Below are 21,116 nucleotides of genomic sequence, written 5' to 3'. Positions count from 1 at the left end.
TAAGTAATTACATTTCAAAAGAAGGAGAGGCCTCCAGTGAATCAGGATTTTGAAGACATCTCTGTAACCATTTAATCTTAAACAAAATCCAGGACTTCCAGACCTCCTTCCGCTTTGCTATTAGACAGTACAGACTTTCTGAGCTTGTGTGATTTATTACTCCTGAAAAAAATCTAGAAAACATCTATTTACTTCCGTAGTTGTTGAATTATTTACAAATAAAGATAAAGATGAACACACAGAGTGAGATAGGCCCTCTGCTTTTGAGAGGAGAACTCTACCTAGAATAGAAAAATCCCTGTGAAGCCAAATATTAAAAACTGTCTTTTTCTTTTTTAGTCTGTTTGAGGAATTTAAATGTTGTCCATCTGTATGATAATTGGTTATAAATATTCCCAAATCATTAACCATGATATTATCATTTACTTTGTCGTTACAGTCATGCAGAGGCAGAATTTCACATTTTGACATATTCAGTCCTAAATCTGATGATCTGGAAAATGGGTTCATCAGATTGATATGTTTCTGCTGACTCACCACTGACGTCTACAAACACACAGGTAAACACACCTGGCTGATCTTTATAAACTGCCTTACTCACTCTCACCCACTGTACTCATCTTTCATCCGTTTTATTAGTTTAATCATCAGATGTTGATAGTTTTGATTCTGTCTGATTATTCTCAGCTTGTCTGACTTACCTAGATGACAGGTGCTGTACAGGTAAGGTTTGCTTGGTCCATTGAACTAACAGGCCTCTGTGCATCCCATAATATTAACACTGAGTCTAACAGAGGCTACCCTGCATATGATGTACTTTTATTTTGATACTTTACGTAGGGTTGATAACACTGATGTACTGTTACTGCAGTAGGATGCTGTAACAGTACATCAGTGATATGCTGTTTGGTGAAACTGAAAATGATCAGCAGCAAGAAAAAACAACAAAAACTACAACAACCATAAAAACTACAAAAAATTGATCATGTAAAAACACGAGAAGATGTGAAGGTGCAGAACATGAGGAGCAGGAAATACCACAAAGCTTTCATCTTAAAATACTTTTATTCACAGTATTTCAGAGCACACCCCCAGCCCCCACCTTCTGGCAAGGCAGTTATCAAGTCATGCTATAAGGCTGTTAGAAAAAGACACGCACACACGCACACACAAGGCTGTTTGATGAATCAGATGATAGAAAATGAGCTGATGTGAAAAATCTGTTCTCTGGTTCTTAAAGAGTTCAGGCTTTTATTTTGGTAGTTCTGTCCCTCAGTTATGATGACATCTTCCTGTGCAGTAGAGCTGCAGAGACATAAGGACAAACAAGATGTCAGACAGGAGAGAACAGCTCTGTGCTGGGACTAGTCTCCTCCACATCCAACCAATCTGTTCCGGTTCAGTTATCTGATCAGGTGAGGGCGGATCAGCTCACTTCCTGTTTCATCATCATCATCTGATGACCGGATAAAACCACCTGTTTCCTCCATCTTTCATTCCAGTTTGTGGATGTTAACTGGAGCTCAGGTGTTTCCACAGCACTGCACCCAGCACGTCCAGGTCTCTGAAGACCAGGATCTGATGTTTACCTGAACCATTTCAGGTGAGTCTTCACCAGGTCAGCTGACCCTGACCACTCAGAGATATGTTCACCGACTCCTTTTCCTTCAGTTGTGCTGCATTCAGGTTCCTCTGAGTTGCATTTGTTGATGTAAATTTGACATCCATCATCACAGGGCTGCAGTGGAGCCACGCTTCCTCAGAAAAATCACAACATTAAAAAGCTTCAACAACAAAACATTGGAGGAAAACATTGCTTACAAGAAGGAAATCCTGTTGGACTGGTCCTTTAACCTCCAATCACACAGCACTAGGTCACCATGGCAATGCAGTGTGTTTGACAATAACACAAATCTTTATAAACAATAATAACACAGAGCTGGTTCATATACACAGAGGAATGTCTTCATGTAGCAGAGAGTGAGACAGACATACACATCTGTACATACACATCTATGATCTACAACCAGGTCAGAAGTCAGAGCCCTCTGTCTTCGATATACAGGAACAGCACCTTCACTTTCTCATGGTTTGTACTGGTTTTAAAGGGATCGCTAGGACAGAGCTGGCCGAATATCAATGCTTGACCTTTGACCTGCTGTAACCCCTGACCTCCACTCCAGTCTGTCGTCGTCCTCCTCCTCATCCACGGACAGAGATCTTGTTTTCCACAGCAGCCAACATCGAGCTAAGCCGAGAGTTCTCATTGGCTAGCAGCTTGGACGGCTCATCAAACTCCACCACCTGGACCAATCACATTGAAGGAAACTTTATTTACCCTTTACCTTCTTCGACACTCACATTTCTCTGTTACCATGGTAACAACTGTCTTCATTTAATGAGTTTGAACAAATTATTTTACTTTCTACAAATCAGAGACTAAAATCTCTGATATTGTCAAAACACTGAGTCTGTCATTGGTGTCTAACGTGCACCTGAAGAAACCTGGACAGGTGAGCTGGGCACCGCCCTGTCTCAGACTCTCTCACACTGTCTCAGACTGTCTCACATTGTCTCTCACTGTCTCAGACTATCTCACATTGTCTCTCAATGTCTCAGGCTGTCTCTCACTGTCTCACACTGTCTCACACTGTCTCACACTGTCTCAGGTTGTGTCACATTGTCTCTCACTGTCTCACATCGTCTCACACTGTCAGGACACTCCTGATCCATCAGTGATACACACCATCTGATTCAGGTCTGTCTACAGATTCAGATTACAGAGGACAAATCCCCTGTGTGTTACCCCAGTGTGACAGATGGTGGTTTGGTTCTGTCACACACTGTTACAGTTTTCACCTGGTGTCCTTAGGTGTGTGACAACCTAACGGCCTTAACTGCAGCCTTACAACGGTCTCTGATGCTCCTATTGGTCGGAGCGGTGTGTACCTGTCCCTGGTTGAGCACCATGATGCGGTCAGAGGTGAGGACAGTGTGGAGGCGGTGAGCGATGGTCAGGGTGGTGCAGTCCTGAAATGAGCTCCTGATGGTCTCCTGGATCAGAGCGTCCGTCTCAGTGTCCATGGCTGCTGTGGCCTCATCCAGGATCAAGACCTGAGACAAGAACCAGCCAATCAGACGACAAAACCCAGGGTTGACAGGACAGGTGTCTGTCCCTCTATAAGTTAACCAGTCTCGCTCTCTCTTTCTAAGTTAACCAGTCTCGCTCTCTCTTTCTAAGTTAACCAGTCTCGCTCTCTCTTTCTAAGTTAACCAGTCTCGCTCTCTCTTTCTAAGTTAAACTGTATCTCTCTCTCTATCTCTAAGTTAACCTGTCTCTCTCTCTGGGTTTACCCGTCTCTCTCTCTCTCTCTCTCTCTCTCTCTACCTCTCTCTCTACCTCTCTCTCTACCTCTACCTCTACCCGACGTGCAGAGACAAACTGCATGATGGGCCCACATGTGATGTGACCTTGTGGAGGCAGAACGTTAAAGCCAGACTGAGGCTGGAGTTCTGCTTCCACAAGGCCACAATGAATATGGACGTTTTCAAACAGCAGTGGGGATGTGACCAAATTATATGCAGAGTTTCTGATCAAGGAGAGCTCACATTCACCAATCATCTTGAATAGATTATCTATGTCTGACAGCTTTTGATGTGATTGATAACATATTGGAAATAAAGTATTTTCTAAAAGTTAAAAAAAAGTCTCTCTCTCTCTGAGATAACTTGTCTCTCTCTCTCTCTCTCTCTCTGAGTTAACCCGTCTCTTTCTCTGAATTAACCTTTCTCTCTCTCTCTCTCTAAATTAACCCATCTCTCTCTCTGAGTTAACCCATGTCTCTCTATGAGTTAAGATGTCTCTCTCGCTAAGTTAACCTGTTTTCTCTCTCTCTCTCTCTGAGTTAACCTGTCTCTGTTTCTCTAAGTTAACCCATTTCTCTCTCTCTCTGAGTTAACCCATCTCTCTCTCTCTCAGTGAACCTGTCTTTCACCTTGCACTGCCTCAGCAGAGCCCTGGCGACACACAGCAGCTGTCTTTCTCCCACAGAGAAGTTTTCTCCATTCTCCACCACCTCCGACTCCAGCTTCAGGGGCAGCTGGGACACCTGAGAGACAGACAGGAAGAGAGACAGACAAGCAGGTTGTGAAAACCTCTTCTGAACAGGATCCTGTGTCAGAGCCTGTTCGGAGGAATCACATTACTAACTGGGTCTGTTTAAATCTCTGTTGTAGAGTCTGTTGTACTGTATGCTTTCTGTGGTGGCTAAACATCAAGTTTACCTATGGGTACAAATAAAATAGACCTGAACCTGAACCTAAATCCTCACAGTCCATCAGTTTTCTCTGTGTCAGGGGAGGGGTCTATGGACTACTCAGGTCCATGTTCTTGCTATCAAACATCACAGGACTTGGTTTCTGGTTATTTCTGGTTATCCTGGGTTTGCAGATTAGCAGTCAAAACACAAGCAGCAGGTTGTACTCACACACTCCTTCATGTGACTTCTCCCCAGAGCATCCCAGACCTGCTCCTCGGTGTACTGGTTAAAGGGGTCCAGATTAGACCTGGAACACACAGACTGATCTGAACTGATGTGTTTGTGCTGTACGCTCAGCAAACAGACAAACCATTCTCATACAACCTCCCGCCTCCAAGCTCCGCAGGTGTTCCTACCTGACCGTCCCACTGAAAAGCACCGGGTCCTGGGGGATAATTGACAGCTTGCTGCGGAGGTCGGCCAGTCCAATGTGAGTGATGTCGACGCCGTCAATCAGGATGGATCCTCCACAGCATTCCACCAGTCTGAACAAGACCACACCCAGAGACGACTTCCCTGCAGACAGACAGGCAGGGAGTCAGAGACAGGCAGTTAATCAGACAAAAAGGCAGAGAGACAGTTAGACAGACAGTGAGAGAGAGAGAGAGAGAGAGATGGGGAGACAGAGGGACATGTTGTCCACAGGTGTCTTCAACCTTTGACCTGTGGAGACCCAGAACCTTGTCCTACCTGATCCAGTCCGGCCCACGATGCCGACCTTCTCTTTGGGCCTGATAGTGCAGGAGATCCTGTTCAGGACCAATGGGAGGTTCTCCTGGTACCTCATCTCCACCTCTCTGAACACCAGCTCGCCCTGTTGGGGCCAGTCAGCCGGAGGGCCATGACCTTTGACCCGGGCTGGAGCCTCCTGGGACAATGACTGAGACATAGACAAAATGGTGATTTATCTAACCTGGGACTGAGGTGGTGTCAGAACAGCAGCTAAAAACCTGAAAGTTGCTCAGGGACTAGATCACAGAGGAGATTCGACAGGAAATGTCCCCAGTCCGAGGTCCAGGTCCAGGATGCTGTAGTTACATGGTTCGTGTCTAGACCACAGGGTCACTGTGACACCTCATAGGATGTTTACAGTTCAGAGTATTAAAAACCCAACACCATGTCTTGACTGGATTCAGACTGAGTCAGCTGAGGTTGACTTCCAGTTAATTAAAACTAGCCATGCTAGGATGTATGTTGTGCACATGGAATGTTGAATTCCAGCACTAACAAACCACAAAGACAAACTCTTGAGTTCAGAGCCTCTTTTTACTGAGCTGAGGATCTGGATCAGATTGTGATAGAGTCCAGACAGAGTGACAGAGTGTGACCTGCAGGACAGAACCTGTTCCCAGTACCTGGATGTAGTGATGGATTCTCTCCACAGAGGTGAAGCGAGCTTCAGTCTCAGAGGCTAAACGCACCGTGAACTGGAACAAGCCTGTTAACTGAGGGAGGGACAGACATGATCATGTCAGTGTTGAAGGTGCCTCACAGGTAACATAAGGTGCCCTGGTTTAAGTTACCTGCATGGCGTAGGAGATGGCAAGGCCAGCGTAGGCAGGAGGGATCTGTCCGTGCATCAGGACCATCATCAAGGCAGTGATGCTGATCAGAGCAACGCTGATGACGTCCAGGCGCACCGCCAGCCACCGCATTGCACAGCTGAACAGGTAGAATGGAGCCTGGTTCTGGTCCAGCAGAAGCTGGTACCTGAAAACAACAACACATGCAGCCTGGGTGTGGTTTCAGGTCCTGGATCATACCCTGTTCCCTGCTCTGTACATTTTGTGGTTCCACCTCTGACCTGTTGAGGAAGTCCTGGCCCCTGCCGTAGGCCTGCAGCGTGGCCAGGCCCTGGATGCTGGAGGTAATGTGGGACATGAAGGGTGACATTGTCACGTTGTCCAGACGCTTCAGCTCCCGGATGAAGACCCTGGAGACGCTGTGAAGTCCTGCAAACAGTATGACCAGAGGACCCACAGCTACCAGGAACCATGGGAAAACACAGCTGATGACACCCAGACAGAAGAAGACCAGGATCACGTTCTGGATGAACATCTCAGCCTGAAAGGGCAGGCGGGTGTCGACTGGAGGGAAAAACACAAGAAGTTATCACTCGATCTTCCAGAAGGCTCCATGACTCGGTCTGGTTCTGAACAGCATCTTGGACAGTAGTCTAGTCCGGTCCTTCACCTTCATCCATGTCCTTGGAGAAGCGGTTGAGAATTTGTCCTGTAGGCATTGTGTCAAAGAACTTCATGGGGCAGCGGAGGATCTTGTGGAAGAGCTGGTTGTGCAGCTTGGAGGAGGCTCGCAGGGTTCCCTGCAGAGAAAGACCAGAAACACCACTGAGGGCCTGTAGCACATGAGATACAGACATGTTGTGTAAAAAGTCAATGGCCTAATGTGACATGAGGAACACGAAAGATCATGAAGTGCCGATAGATACTGGATCTGTGGTACTAAGCGTTTGAGAGAAAGTATTGTTAAATGGCAGGTGGCTCAGCAGGAAAAAGAAGAACTTGAAATCCTGGTTCAGGTCGAAAGCATCATCATGCATCATCTAAAGACAGTGATGATGCATGACCATGACTCTGAACTGAGCCCATTAGAGTCCTCGGACACGTGTAGAGGTCTCTGGAGGATTAGGATTGTGTGATGGACTGACCTTGACAAAGGCGATGCCTCGGATCAGTTTGAAGAGCAGCATGACTCCCATGGAGGAGGCGTAAATGGCAGCATAGTGTTGCATCATGGGATTGTCCTTCATGCTGAAGCTCACCGCAGAGTCGTTACCTTGTGTTACTGTGGTGTTCTGGAAACGTGAAGAGTAGTCAGGAGGGGGAGGAGTTAGAGGGTGAAGGAGAGGATAGATAGATAGATAGATAGATAGATAGATAGATAGATAGATAGATAGATAGATAGATAGATTGATAGATAGATAGATAGATAGATAACTTTATTCATCCCCGAAGGGAGATTAGGTTGTTACAGCAGTCCGGTGTATTAGAATACAAAAATACAATAGAATGGAATGCTGAGGTAGACAGAATAGAAATAAAAATACAGAATGGCAAGATATAAATACCATAAATAATAATATACTATGAATATGCATATGTAAATAGAAAGTGCAAAAAGAAGGATACAAATATTGCATGAATATGATATATAATATCAATACGGTTAGTATTTGGGGTGGAGTGTTGTGATGATTCAGAGTGCAAAGTGTGACAAGTCATCTTGTGTCATCTTGGCTCTGACAGAGGTAGATGAGTTGTACAGTCTGATAACAGTAGGTAGGAACGATTTCCTGTATCGTTCCTTAGAGCAGCGGGGTTGGATGAGTCTGTTGCTGAAGCTGCTCTTCAGCTTGTCCAGTGTTTTGTGGAGGGGGTGAGAGGGATTGTCCATGATTGCCAGCAGTTTTGCCAGCATCCTTTCCTCCACCACCTCCTCCAGGGTGACAAGTTTAGAGCCAACAACAGACTCTGCCTTTTTGATGAGTTTGTTCACTCTGTTGGCGTCCTTTGCCTTGATGCCTGCACCCCAGGACACCGCAGCAAAGAAGATGGTGCTCGCCACAACAGACTGATAGAACATCTGCAGCATCTTGTTGCAGACATGAAAAGACCTGAGCCTCCTCAGGAAGTAAAGCCGGCTCTGACCCTTCTTGTAGATGGCCTCTGTATTGGTGGACCAGTCCAGTTTATTGTCCAGTGTTACACCCAGGTACTTGTATGAGGCCACTAAATCCACATCCGTCCCACTGATGCAGACAGGAGAGGGCAGGGGCTTGTTCCTCCTGAAGTCCACCACCATCTCTTTCGTCTTTGCCACGTTCAGCTGCAGGTGGTTCTCCCCACACCACTTCACAAAGCGCTCGAGCACACCCCACAATGGCCGTGTCATCAGAGATTTTCTGCAGATGACACAACTCAGTGCAATACTTAAAGTCTGACGTGTATGTGGTGAAGAGGAAGGGAGATGGCACAGTTCCCCGGGGGGCCCCGATGTTACTGATCAGACGACCAGACACACAGTTCCGTAATCTCACAAACTGCGGTCTGCCCGTCAGATAGTCATCAACCCAAGTGATGAGGGGAACACCCACCCACATGTTCTCCAGTTTGGCCTTCAGCAGTCTGGGCTGGATGGTGTTAAAGGTGCTGGAGAAGTCAAAGAACATGATGCGGACTTAGGTGTTGGGTCTGTCCAGGGAGGAGTAAGCCTTTTGCAGCAGGTAGATAATTGCATCATCAACCCCAACATGGGGCTGGTATGCAAACTGCAGGGGGTCTTGCGATGGGCACACCAGCGGTCTGAGGTGTGCCAGGACCAGTCTCTCCATGACCTTCAAGATGTGAGAGGTCAGTGCCACCAGTCTGTAATCTTCCAGTGCAGCACGACGTCCTTTTTTGGGCACTGGGACCAGGCAGGATGTTTTCCAAAGCACTGGCACTCTCTGAAGGTGTACGCTCAGGTTGAAGAGGTGCTGGAGAACTCCACAGAGCTGGCTGGAACATGCCTTCAACACGTGAGGGCTGATGCGGTCTGGTCCAGCAGCTTTCCTCTGTTTGAGCCTCTCCAGCTCTCTCCTCACCTGGCTGGATGTGATGTGGAGTCCAGACTGGGGGGTGGGGGGTGGGGAGATAAGGCAGGGCCTGAGGTGGATGTCAGCAGTGGGTTGGGGATGGGGGTGATGAGGGTGGAGCAGAGAGGTGTCTGCTGTAGGAGACGGTGGGGGGCTGTGAGGATGGGGGGGGTGCTCATACAGAGCATCCCAGTCTGTGGCCTCCAGCACTCCACGCAGTGTTTCCATGGCCTCAGGAGACCATTTCCTCACTGTCCTCACTATGGCTGGGTGCTGCTGAACCACAAATTTGCGTACAGCAGATCCAAAGTCTTATTTTCACGGGTGGTGCATTTAACAAACTGGTGGAAGGTTGTTAGTGTGGATGAGAGGGAAACATGGTTAAAGTCACCTGTGATGATGATGAAGGCCCCGGGGTGTTTTGTCTGTAATCTAGCAGTCACAGTATGGATGGCATCACATGCTGCTTCTGCGTTTCCAGATGGAGGAATGTAAACAGTGATGGCGATGACACTGGTGAACTCCCTCGGCAAGTAATATGGACGAAGTCCGATGGCGACAAGCTCGATGTCCGGGCTGCAGACCCGCTCTTTGACAGAGACGTGCCCGCGGTGACACCACCTGTTGTTCACGAACACGGCGAGGCCCCCCTCCTTTCTTCTTGCCGGTCGCGGTGGTGTCTCTGTCGGCTCGAACCGTCTGGAAGCCGGGAATGGAGGTGTTGGAGTCCGGTATCTGCTCGTGCAGCCACGTTTCCGTGAAACACATGAGACTGGACTCTCTGTACCCCCTCTGTGTCCTGGTGAGCGCTTCCAGTTCGTCCACTTTATTTGCCAGTGACCTCACGTTTCCAGTGATGACTGCAGGGATGTAGGGCTTAAACTTCCTCTTCTTCATCCTCAGTTTAAGCCCCGCTCTGCAGCCTCGCCGTCTCCTCTTTAGCTCCTCGGGTATGGTGGGTCTCTCTCCGGCCAAGAGAGTTGGGTACCTCAGGGCCGTCAGCTGGTCGCGGGTGTAAACAATGCCGGCTATGTTGCAGGCATGGCTCCCAGTGATCCGAAGAGACCCAAGTGCAATGAAGAGGAGTAAGAGGAGTAAAAAGTGTCCAATTCGTTGGAAAAGCATCTCGCCGTTGTGCGTTGCGAAGATGCACAGGACAGTGTAAAGATAAAGATAAAAAACAAACAACAAATGCAATAAAAATACAAAAAACCGACAGAAATATCCGGAGCTACTACAACAGGCTGCCACTAGGACGGCGCCATCTTGAAAGACGTGGGGAGGAAGTAAAGAGACAGGCAAGGAGACTCACCCCGCTGCCCTGATTGATCCAGTAGCTGAGCCACCAGTGGCAGAAGGCAGAGCTCCCCACATTAAAGATGAACAGGACCAGGATCAGCAGGCAGGAAGCAGAGCCACCACACGCCGCCATGTAGTGTTGAAGCACAGGCCAGGCCATGCCCCCATACTGCTGCTCCTCCCCTTTAATGTCACATGACCAAACACAATAAAACATAGAATAGATAAAACAACAGAATAGAGTAGAAGAGACGTGGAGCAGTTCTGTCTTACCGTTGTCCTTGACGACAGGTGCATTCTTCTTCACTGATCCTGGTTTACTGTCTGCTGGTTTCCTCTGAGAGCCGCTAGACTTCCTGCTGGGAGGCTGAGGCAGACAGGTGGGCAGAAAGGTAAAGAGAGAGACAGGTAGACAGAGTGACAGACAAATAGAGAGAGAGAGACAGGTAGACAGAGAAACAGGTAGAGAGAGAGAGAGACAGTCAGATAGGTTAGCAGTCAGAGAGATAGATAGAGAAACAGACAGACAGTCAGGTAGACAAGTAGACAGACAGGTACCTCTATGTACGGAGTATCTCCCAGCTGGAAGTGGTTGAACATAGCAGCGTAGTCTCCATTCAGTTTCATCAGGTTGTCATGGTTACCCTGCTCCACTATACTCCCCTCCCTCATCAGGATGACATCATCACAGTCCACCAGGTACTGCACACAAATGCACACAGGTTATCTCCATGGTAACTGTTTTCAGTGACGTATTCCTGTACCTGTCAGGAGGTTTACCTGCAGCTGGTGGGTGACAAAGATGACGGTCTTGTGACAAAGGTGCTTCTTGATGGCATTGTGGAAGACGTGGTTGGCTACGTGGGCGTCAAGGGCACTGAGTGGGTCATCCAGGATGTAAAAGTCCCGGTCGCTATAAAGGGCACGGGCTAAGCTGATTCGCTGACGCTGCCCACCACTCAGGTTGGCACCGCGTTCCCCAATCTGACGGGACGGAAACATGGACGTCTTCAGAAAACTGTGATGTTTGAGCTGTTTGACATATTCATGTCACATACAACATTTACAGTAGCTACATGCTGCTTTTCCATGGTGAGAACAGGTGACCTCTCCTGGTTTGGAAACAACCACTGATGGAACACTGACTCTGCATTTACTTACAACACACTGAGGAGATTAAGGTAGTGACATAATTGTTTCTGTTGCAAACTGGTAAAAGGTTCAGGTCTTCATAATGTTAATGAACCAGGTGGTCCCCCTCCCCCCTCTTCAGTTGGTTTTCAGATGTGTAGGTGGTGGAGACAAACTGAAAAGAAGGGTTTGTGGGTTTAAAACCAGCTCAAAGGTTTGGTGATCTTGGTGTTTATGAAAACCGAGCCATGTTCCATTGCAAGAACTTGTAATTCTGTATCTGTTCTACCCTGGCTTCGGGCCAAGTTCCTGGAACTAAATGTGGTCTCTCTCACATTAAATCCAGGTCATGTTCTCTCAGGGGATGGCTGCACAGTTGATAAATTTGATTGGTTCAGGGCAAGGATGACTACAACAATCACAACAAGTCATTTAAAACACAATGATGGAGAAACCAATGTGTCAATGTGGATCTGGAGTCAGGGGTTAGAAACCCACAGCAAAACATCTTTCCATCCATACTCCACCTCATATACGCTGGAGGTTCACTGGGAGTGGGAGGAAGGATAAGCAAGGTAGTCCAGATGTCCTTCTCTCCAGTCCCATCCTCCATGTCTTCTGGGGGATCCTGAGGGATTCCCAGAACAGATGGGATATATAATCCCTCTATTATGTCCTTGGTCTGATCTAGGGTTTCTTCCCAGAAAACGTTCATAGGGAGGCTCCCACACCAGATGTCACCCAGCCACCTCAACTGACCCCTTTAAACTGGATCCAAGACAACTGGCCTTTCCAGAACTACAACGTAAGCCTCTCCAGAGAGGGTAAGTAGTGTTGTCACAGACTGGCTCAGTGAATGTGACAAGATGCAAAGGAATACTAAAGACAAGCAGTATATTATAACTAAAAGGTGACACAAACAAGCAGTGGGGTGTGGAAGTCAGCAGGTTTAGCCATTAAAGCAGCTCAGGTGTGCTGTGGAGGCATAGAAGCAAAAGATGATACTAAAAATAACTGGATGTCAGCAAGTGAGCACATGGGTCAGCTTTTATATTCCAGAAGACCAAGGTGAACTGCATCAGCTGATGACCCTCTAATGTCAACCAACTGCCTGCTGAGATGAGCCAGGACAACCTCCAAGACAGTGGGAGGGCGTCACAGTGTTAAGCCCTGGTAGCTGGACCACACAGTCTCGTCCCTGTTCTGGTCTACCAGTGCACAGGTACTGTCCCCCACAAGTAAAGAGAAAACATTAGATAAAGATAAAATCATAAAAAAGAAAGGATCACTGTGCTGCAGTAGAAAAACCAAAAAACTATGAACTGGTTCAATGTGTTAAATGCTGCTTCGGACCAGAGACCAACCTGAACCAGACCCAGCAGTGACCAGTATTCGGCATGTGAAAGGAAATGAATAAAATATCAGCTGTACTTCATCCATTGTTGTGTCCCAACAACTGTTGACGTCACTGTCCTACCAAGCAGAGCATCACCATGATATAGTCCTGCTGCTGTCAGCTTTTACATAACATATGGGAAATGTTCAGGATTGTTAGATACAGTGGGGAAACGTTAGAGGAACCTAAAACCAAGACTCAGGCTGAGGGTGAGGGAAGACCCAGGTTCCAGGTCACTAAGTTCCTGCAGTGGAAAAGTATATCAGTGAGTTCACCTGTACTAATGATCATATCAAAGGTAAGAGCTCCCTGCTTTATCAGTGGCTCTACTGGTGTGTAGGTCCACACCTCTACAGTAAGGTAAAAACAGGGAGTGACACCTCTGTGAGGTCAGCGTTCGGCAGCAGGGTGAGGTCTGGTCTGAGACAGCAGGCGCTAAGCACCGACTGATACCTGCACAAAGACAGAAAGGTCAGTTAGTTTGTCTTCATCTAGGGGCTTGACCACACCCAAAGACCAAACCAGTGATTCTAGTATGTCCACCCCTGTCCTCCAGGTGTCTCCCTCTCACCTGTCGTCCTGGTACTGCTGTCCAAACAGGATGTTATCTCTCAGCGTTGCGTTAAGAATCCAGGCCTGCTGAGCCACGTAGGCCAACCTTCCTTTGACAGCCACACTGCCCTCCAACACAGTCATCTAATAATACACCGATCAATAATCAATACCATCTATTTCACTGGGAGTAGCGGTGGTGTACCAACAGGAAGTTGGATTAACACAGGTAACATTACCTGTCCTAAGATGGCTGACATCAGAGAGGTTTTCCCACTGCCAACACTACCACAGACACCAAGCAGCTTCCCCTAGACAGAGAGATAGAGAGACAGGTGTTGGTGATTTATGATGTTAACTCAGACCTGTTCCTGTATCTGACCCTGGACCTGGTCTACCTGCAGGACACTCAGGTTGATGCAGTGCAGGGTGCTCAGGAAGCGTGGGGAGACAGGTGGGATAGACAGGAGAGGAGGACAGGTCTCCCCCCCTCCCTCTTCTTCCTCTGGGCTTGAGGCTACATCTCCTCCTGCTCCTCCTCCTCTCAGCAGGGAGCCTGTCACCTCCTCCTGCTCCTCATCCTCCTGGAGATCAACAGCTCTGTCTCTGCAGCTGGAGATCACCACAAATAGGTCAGCTTTTCTACTGCACTGCAGTAGTACTGCATACATTGCATACAGGTAATTGATGAATGAGTGAATGATTCTTGGACATAGATGTTGTAAAAGTGATTTTACCTGTCCCTTTGTCGGAGTCTACAAGGTGTTTGGACACATGGACTAGGCTGGGTGCTCTGTCCGCCCCCCTCCCACGCCAGACTGGCCCTACAGATCTCCATAGCAACCTGAGGATCAGCAGGTAATGCTCGGACACTGTTGACCTCCGGCAACAGGAAGAGACTCTGTCAAGACAGGGACAGGACTTTGAGACAGGACCTGACTTTAAGAGAGAATTGACTTGACACACTCATGAAAAGGTTTGTTTTAGTCTGGTCCATATTTTTGTGTAGTACGCAGCTGAATACACAGGTAGGTAGGTAAACACGTAGGTAGCTGGGAAGGTAAAAAGGTAGGTATGAAGGTAGCTCCTGTAAGTGTGTGTTCAGCTGTACACAGTGAGTATTTGTTTTACACCTTGAATCTCTCCACGGCCACTGAAGCTTCAGACAGAGACTTGACAGAGAATGGCGTGACCTTCAGGGCGAAGGTCATGGCATTAAACACTGTCACCACCGTGAAGGCCTGAAGACAGGGAGGAAGTGTCTGTTAGTGTGTATTTGCAGCTACATTGAAAACACATGACCTTTGACTGCTGCACCATGACACAGGTGTGCTCTGTGTGCAGTACCTGAGCAGCTGTCAGGTCGTATCCTAGCAACATGTGGGTGGAGAATGTTGCCACACTGGCGATGACAACGACGACGGGAGCCACACCCACTGTGATGCTCTGAAAGTAACCTGTGAGCTCAAGGATCCTGCGCTCCTCCTCACGGATACCTGAAGGAGAACACCAGGGTCATCAGCACTGTGTTTCTGTGTTACCATGGTGACATGCCTTCCAAGTGAGCGCATGTCATGTGAGAACATACAGTGGACATCCTGGGAGAAGGCTTTGTCCCAGGCATACATCTTGATGAACTTGATGTAGCTGAGGATTTCATTCATCTTCTGGACTCGTCTGTCGGTCACATACACGCCCTTCCTCCTGAAGTATGCCGTCAGTCTGGAGCTGAACATCTGATCAGAAAATCAGGATCAATTAACCTGATCAGATGGGAGTGTTAGATTCTACAGGTGCATCACCTCCTGTCACACGCTATATGTGTAGACGAGACAGAAAGAACATTTTAAACGGACTTGGCTACAGTTCTACACCAGACTCCATTCACAGACCTCTCTGTTGTGGACAGGATGCATGATGTGACTGTTGTATTGTTTGAACCATGGCAACAACAAGTATATACACTAAAGGAGGAAGACACACTGTTCACAGGTGCAGAAGGAGTCAAGGTAAAAAAAACAATTCTTATTCGGTGAGCACCTGCAGGGTCAGTGGGTCAGACCTCCCCATGCATCAGCCTGAAATATGTCAACTACTGGATGGATGGGTCAGACATTCATGTTCCCCTCAGGATGACCTGTTATAACCTTTCCGGCAATCATCAGGTCACATTTTAATTTGTCCAGTACCTTGGGTCATGATCAAATACCTGCAGAACTAACAACATTCCCATGAGCCTCGGCTGGACACTGTGGTTACTTCTGATTATCAAGTGTTAGCATCTTAGCATGTTAGATATATCTTTATTTAGTGATAAATAAAACACAAACAATGAAAAAACTATTTCTTTCTAATGTAGTAACTAAAAATATAAACAGTAAAATTTCACTAAAACCCAGAAAAACAGACCAACAGAAGCTGATGTTGTGTGGTGATACAGATTCATTTACCCAGTATATACAGATCTGTACAGTAGATTTATATTATAGTATGGTATAGCAGAATAGTTCACTGTGATGTGAGTGTCACTCTGTTTTTAGCCCTTATCTGTTTCCATGGAGACAAACTGTCCCCTTAACAGCAGGTGAATCAGCTGTGATCAGCTCCTGTCTGCAGTGAATCATGATCGGACAACGTCACTGGATCACTGTGATACTGAAGGAAACTTAAAACAGGAGGATTCTCTATGGAGTTCTGCAGCCTCTGTTTCCCTGGAGCTTTATTCTGGAGGGACATCAGAGGTAATGATATCCTCAGGAATTGACATCACACTGAATCAGACATCAACATGTGGTTCAGATATGGGTTCAGTACTGAGTCAGTACTCTGAGGAGGAGGAGGACAGTTACTGACCATTGTGGGGTAGATGAGGATGAAGACGGCTGATCCTAGCAGAGATGTTGGACCGAGTATGAACAGGTTGTAGGCCACACCGAGGACGGCCACCAGGGGGCCCCCTGCCAACAGACTGCCCACTGCTGCTGCCTCGAACATCCTCTGACCATCACTTGAGCACATGTTCACCAGCTGGGGGGGATGAATAATTGTGTCTTAATATGGTCATGTCAATAAAGGTTTTTTGATTTAAATAGAGAGATGAGAATCACTTTGTTTCTTGAGGGAGAAGGGAGGAGGAGGGAAGGACAGAGGGAGGGAAACAAGGAGTCCACTACCTGTCCCATGGACTTGTCCCTGACGCTGCGCAGATGGAGGATCTTGTTGAAGGCCAGGCTGAGGACAGCTCCTCTCAGCCTGGATCCGGTCCTGTAGTTCAGGGCCCATGTCAGAGCCAGAGACCAGGACCGGACCAGCTCTGTGGTGAGGAGACCCAGGACCAGGAGCAGGCCATAGCCCAGGTCTGGTTCCTCCTGCTGGGTGTACTCCAGCAGACGCTTCACCACAAATGCCTGGAGGAGGAGGAGACCGAGGCTTTAGTACTGCTGGGACTGTGAGGACTGGTCTAACTGGTCCTGACTCACCGGCCCACTGAATCCAGCCAGCTGTGTGACGGTGAGGCAGAGGATGGAGAGGAGGAGACGAGTCCGACAGAATGACCACACCACAGAGCACAGAGATGCCGAGCCACCTTTTGACCTCTGCTCCTCCTCCCACAGAGACGCTAGCCTGAGGGTCCACACACACACAGACACACACACACACTTTAAACACACACACTGTACAACCTGGTAACATCAGCTGTGTCAGATCGTTTCCACGGTGACAGTGATTAAAATACTTGTTCAGAGTGTCATACTATGACAGAACCACTTCTCCTGAAGAACGTGTGCAGACACACTGCTGTCCAGGTAAGCCAACACACAGATACACAGGTGTGATCACTGCTACACACACACACACACACACACCAAGCTAATAAACTGTAAATCTGTCCTTGACTTGGCTGTAACTCAGGTTCTAACTTTAACCCCACCCACCTCAGGCTGTTGTCATGGCAACCCTCACTCTGTGGCATGGCCCAGATGTCATCCAATAGGAGTTGTCCTTTCCTGTGGGCGTGCATGGCTAGAGGAGTCAGCCAATGAAACGTCATGAAGGAGAAAAGGCCTGCACTGTCGACAGGATGATCACACCTGAGGAGGCACACACACCTGAGCTGTGTTCTTACTGTGTTTATGATCAGTGTGTGTGTGTGTGTGTGTGTGTGTTACCTGCTCTCTCCACCTGGTTTACTTGGGTTTTCATCTTTAGCTCCACCCTCCTCCAGTTCTTTACCATGGCAACCAGCTGATCTGTCCTCACACACACCCTGACCACACACACACACACACACACACACACACACACAAACATGGGGTCTTGTTTTTCATCAGATCATTAGAACAGACTCTTCATTGTCATCATCATCATCATCATTAGGAGTTGTCTGATTGGTCCAGATTCATCCTGTAGCAGGAAAACAAGTCCAAACACACACAGTCATAAAGAACTATCTACAGACACCAGGAGAACAAGGAGACCTGGTCCCCACAGAGTCCTGATCTCATCCTCATGAAGTCAGTCTGGATCACATGAAGAGACAGAAGAACTGAGGCAGGTTCTCCAAGATGCTGGATCAACCTACCTGACCAGAACCTGAAGACCTGAGAGCAGGTGTACTGAGGAGAACTGGGGCTGGTTTAAAGGAAAGGGGAGGGGGGGGGGGTTCACAGAAAATAGCTCAAAGTTAACTCAGTTAACTCAGTTAGCTCACAGTTAACTCAGTTAGCTCAGTCAGCTCACAGCTTACAGTTAACTCACTTAGCTCTCAGTTAGCTCACTCAGAGACTCAGACACTAAACAGAAAAACTGAAAATCATCTGATAAAATAAACAAATATTTTGAAGTTGTTGTATGTGTTTATTATCAAAAGTTGATCATTATATTTTGTTGATTGATTAATGGACTAATTGTTGCAGATACTGTGAAGTGATGCATTTCCATGGTGATAAATGTATCACATGATAAAACAGACTCAATTTGGAGGGAAAATATTCTTAATGAGATGTTTTAATTCTCTGCCGCTGAGCAGCCAAGGCTCATGGGTAATGTTGCTCTTCTCTCTGACCAGTAACACACTGGACAAACTGGGTCAGTCCCACACTCAGCATCCGTCCTCTGTGTGTATGTGTCCTCTTTGCTACTGAGCACGTGCAGGGCTCACGTTTGCCGCCTCATGATGCTGTCACACATTCACACACACACACACACACACACACACACACACACACATACCCTCACTCTCTCTCTCTCTCTCATCACATCCATTCACACAGCATCAACCAATCAGATGCCTCACAGCCCCTCAGCCTCAGCCAATCAGACGACTGGCTTCCCCTCCGCATCAGCAGGAGGCGGGGCTTCATTATGTAAACAATAATGAAGTGATGTGAGGAGGCTGCAGTGAAGTGATGTGAGGAGGATGCAGCTTCACCTCCTCCTGTCATCCAGTTCTCATCCCTTCATCTTAATATCAACATGAGTCTTTATTTCTTCCTCACTTGTTTATTTCTCTGATTCTTGTCTTGTTTTTCTTCTTGTCTCTGTTAGGTTAGATGATCTCATCTGTTCACTCTTTTATTTTCTTCATGTATTAATTAGTTATATGTTAATTAACTGTGGACAGTTCACACGGTCTTTATTCTCTAAATGTATTTTATTTTTTATTATTATCACCACAGTTTATTTTTAAGACTCATCAGTCTGGAACATCCTGTACAAAAGGTGCTGTACAGATAAAAACAGATTGATTGATTGATTGATTGATTGATTGATTGATTGATTGATTGATTGATTGATTGATTGTCCACCCCCAGCTGTGTAACATGTTAAAGAGCCTCTGATGAAGATCAGGTGTTTCATATGAGTGAAATAATCAGTCGACATCGTGACTGTGTTTCTACCTTGAACTGCAGCAAACCAATGTCTCATAAAAAACAGATTCAGACAGCCAGAGATTCATACGTCATAGAACCTGAGGAACCAATCCTGTCAACCTGTGGGGAAGGGGGGGCGGGGCTAAACACATAAACAAATACAAGATGCTAACTACGCTAACCGTTCTGATCCGTCTGCTATACTCTGATTCTGGTCTCAGCAGACTCCTCATCTGAGTCTGGGTCTGACTGAGGCTCAAACATGTGGTTGAGTCTCTCTGATGTTTTCTCCTCTAACCATCTTGATTCTCTCAAGGCCTGATCCAGGTTTCTGTCTCCACAGATACAGAGGTCAGAGAACCTTTACTGTATGATGACAGACTGGATGAGGAAGATGATGAAGATGAAGATGAGGATGCAGAGCTCAGTGTGGACCAACCAGCTCATCCCCACATGTGGATGTGGACTCTGGTCTCACCTGGACCTCGACGTTCTGGTGCAGTTTGACCTCTGACCCCGGCAGAGGTCCAAAATCATGATCTCTCATCTTCTTCAGACCACATGGAGCTGTGACCTCGGACCCCCTTTACTCAAAGTCTGAACGGAACCAGAACAGAGACCACAGATGAAACAGGGATATGTGATGTCACATCATTTACAGGAACATGCGACTTTATAGAAACAGATAGGAGCAGTGCTACAATACTGAGTACACACATTATACACCAATACTTCACACAGTACATAGTAATATTGTAGGAATATTACATAAGTACTGTGAGTACAAACACTGTCAAGAATACTGGTGCAATATGGGAGAATGTACTACAGTAATGATCAAATATAAAAACATCCTAAATCCCTCCAGAATAAAAGAATATCTCAGAATGAGACTTTCAGAATAAAAGCATGTGATATTACAAAAAAGTGTCCTCGCGCTCTAAACATCAGACAGGAAACAAAACCCAAAACATGCAGGTGGTCGGAGACTTTCTCACCTGTCTGTCTGTCTCACCTGTCAGTCTGTCTGTCTGTGTGTCCGCGGTGTACGGCGATACTCTCCGTGCTTCCTGTCCTCCCTCAGGTCCGCTGGTCTCTGTAAACAGCTCCTCCTCTGTGAAGCTGCAGCTCGGACTCTCGGTAGCAGCAGCGCGGGGCATCATGGGACATGTAGTCCTACTGTGACGTGAACATGGGTTTTCTCAGCCCTCAGTTCAGCCTGCCAGGCTGAATCATCGTCATAAAGAAGCTGAAACAGTTATAGTGACGTCAGACTGGTTGTGGAGGGAAGTAAGGTCAACAAAGCAAGGTCTCGGCCTTACCCTGTAAAGTGCCTTGAGATAATGTGTATTATGATTTGGCGTTGTACAAATAAAACTGAATTGAATTGAAAGTAGTTGATGTGTGATGAGGTCAGTAAGACTGAAATGTTCATTTCTAATAATGAAATATTGACCAGTGTGTGGATCAATGATCTGATCAAAAAATTAGAGGTTTAGTTTTTATTTCCAGTTAAAGAATCTGTGTTCAGTTCTGTTGTTTCTTAAACAGCGATGATGTGATGATGATGAAGAAAACTCGACACTGTCTTGCTTGTATATAAAGAGGTTTATTACAAAGAAGTCCAGCATCAAATCAAGCACAATCTTTTTCACCAGGGGACACCTAGCTAAACATAACAAACCCATAAATTCACATAACATATAGAACTTCCCCCCTTCAAGACTACGCAGAGTCTCGAAAAATAAAAGAATAACTCATACATGCTTGTAGTTATAACAAGTATAACAGTTCCTCCTCCAGCATAACCTTAGCAATACAGCAACTTTATGGAGTGCAAGAGTGAAAAACCTGTCAGGCAGCTATCTGTCCTTAAATGTCCATCAAACAAACAATCTAGACAGGAAAATTCTCTCACGGCCCCTCTGCCTTAGACGGCCACATATAGTACT

At 46.8% G+C, this 21,116-nt stretch overlaps 1 protein-coding gene and 1 long non-coding RNA gene across 9 annotated transcripts; one reads left to right on the top strand and one right to left on the bottom strand.

The window, feature by feature from the left end:
* Nucleotides 1–1,038: 1,038 nt before the first annotated feature.
* On the bottom strand, nucleotides 1,039–20,303 carry abcc5 (ATP-binding cassette, sub-family C (CFTR/MRP), member 5). Of its 6 annotated transcripts, XM_071496961.1 has the most exons (31): nucleotides 20,180–20,291; nucleotides 19,643–19,761; nucleotides 17,461–17,558; nucleotides 17,227–17,400; nucleotides 16,771–16,915; nucleotides 16,465–16,698; nucleotides 16,145–16,318; nucleotides 14,880–15,027; nucleotides 14,639–14,787; nucleotides 14,425–14,532; nucleotides 14,029–14,192; nucleotides 13,690–13,903; nucleotides 13,531–13,602; nucleotides 13,311–13,435; nucleotides 13,120–13,192; nucleotides 10,993–11,196; nucleotides 10,771–10,914; nucleotides 10,486–10,579; nucleotides 10,226–10,395; nucleotides 6,988–7,134; nucleotides 6,513–6,642; nucleotides 6,124–6,406; nucleotides 5,843–6,029; nucleotides 5,675–5,764; nucleotides 5,010–5,199; nucleotides 4,676–4,835; nucleotides 4,488–4,566; nucleotides 3,996–4,109; nucleotides 2,950–3,114; nucleotides 2,173–2,304; nucleotides 1,039–1,754 (listed from the first exon to the last, which is right to left on the bottom strand). In XM_071496961.1, exons 2-30 carry the CDS (start codon nucleotides 19,709–19,711, stop codon nucleotides 2,203–2,205), a joined length of 4,206 nt encoding a protein of 1,401 aa, XP_071353062.1. In that variant the 5' UTR covers nucleotides 19,712–19,761; nucleotides 20,180–20,291; the 3' UTR covers nucleotides 1,039–1,754; nucleotides 2,173–2,202. The 6 variants fall into 6 exon arrangements, with proteins under 6 accessions (XP_071353062.1, XP_071353061.1, XP_071353059.1 ...); XM_071496960.1 differs by having other exon boundaries at nucleotides 1,040–2,304; nucleotides 20,163–20,303; XM_071496958.1 differs by having other exon boundaries at nucleotides 1,041–2,304.
* LOC139632172 (uncharacterized) lies at nucleotides 10,464–13,195 on the top strand. Of its 3 annotated transcripts, none has more exons than XR_011693514.1 (5): nucleotides 10,464–10,592; nucleotides 10,888–10,911; nucleotides 10,984–11,393; nucleotides 11,690–11,918; nucleotides 12,035–13,192. It is a non-coding gene; the product is annotated as an uncharacterized lncRNA (long non-coding RNA). The 3 variants fall into 3 exon arrangements; XR_011693513.1 differs by having other exon boundaries at nucleotides 10,469–10,604; XR_011693515.1 differs by lacking the exon at nucleotides 10,464–10,592 and having other exon boundaries at nucleotides 10,776–10,911; nucleotides 12,035–12,167; nucleotides 12,403–13,195.
* Nucleotides 20,304–21,116: the final 813 nt, after the last annotated feature.

This window comes from Trachinotus anak, unplaced genomic scaffold (assembly GCF_046630095.1).
Source record: "Trachinotus anak isolate AG129_WGS33_773 ecotype Australia unplaced genomic scaffold, CSIRO_AGI_Tana_v1 ptg000014l, whole genome shotgun sequence".
Classification (NCBI taxonomy): domain Eukaryota; kingdom Metazoa; phylum Chordata; class Actinopteri; order Carangiformes; family Carangidae; genus Trachinotus; species Trachinotus anak.
This window is presented reverse-complemented; position numbering and strand designations above follow the sequence as displayed.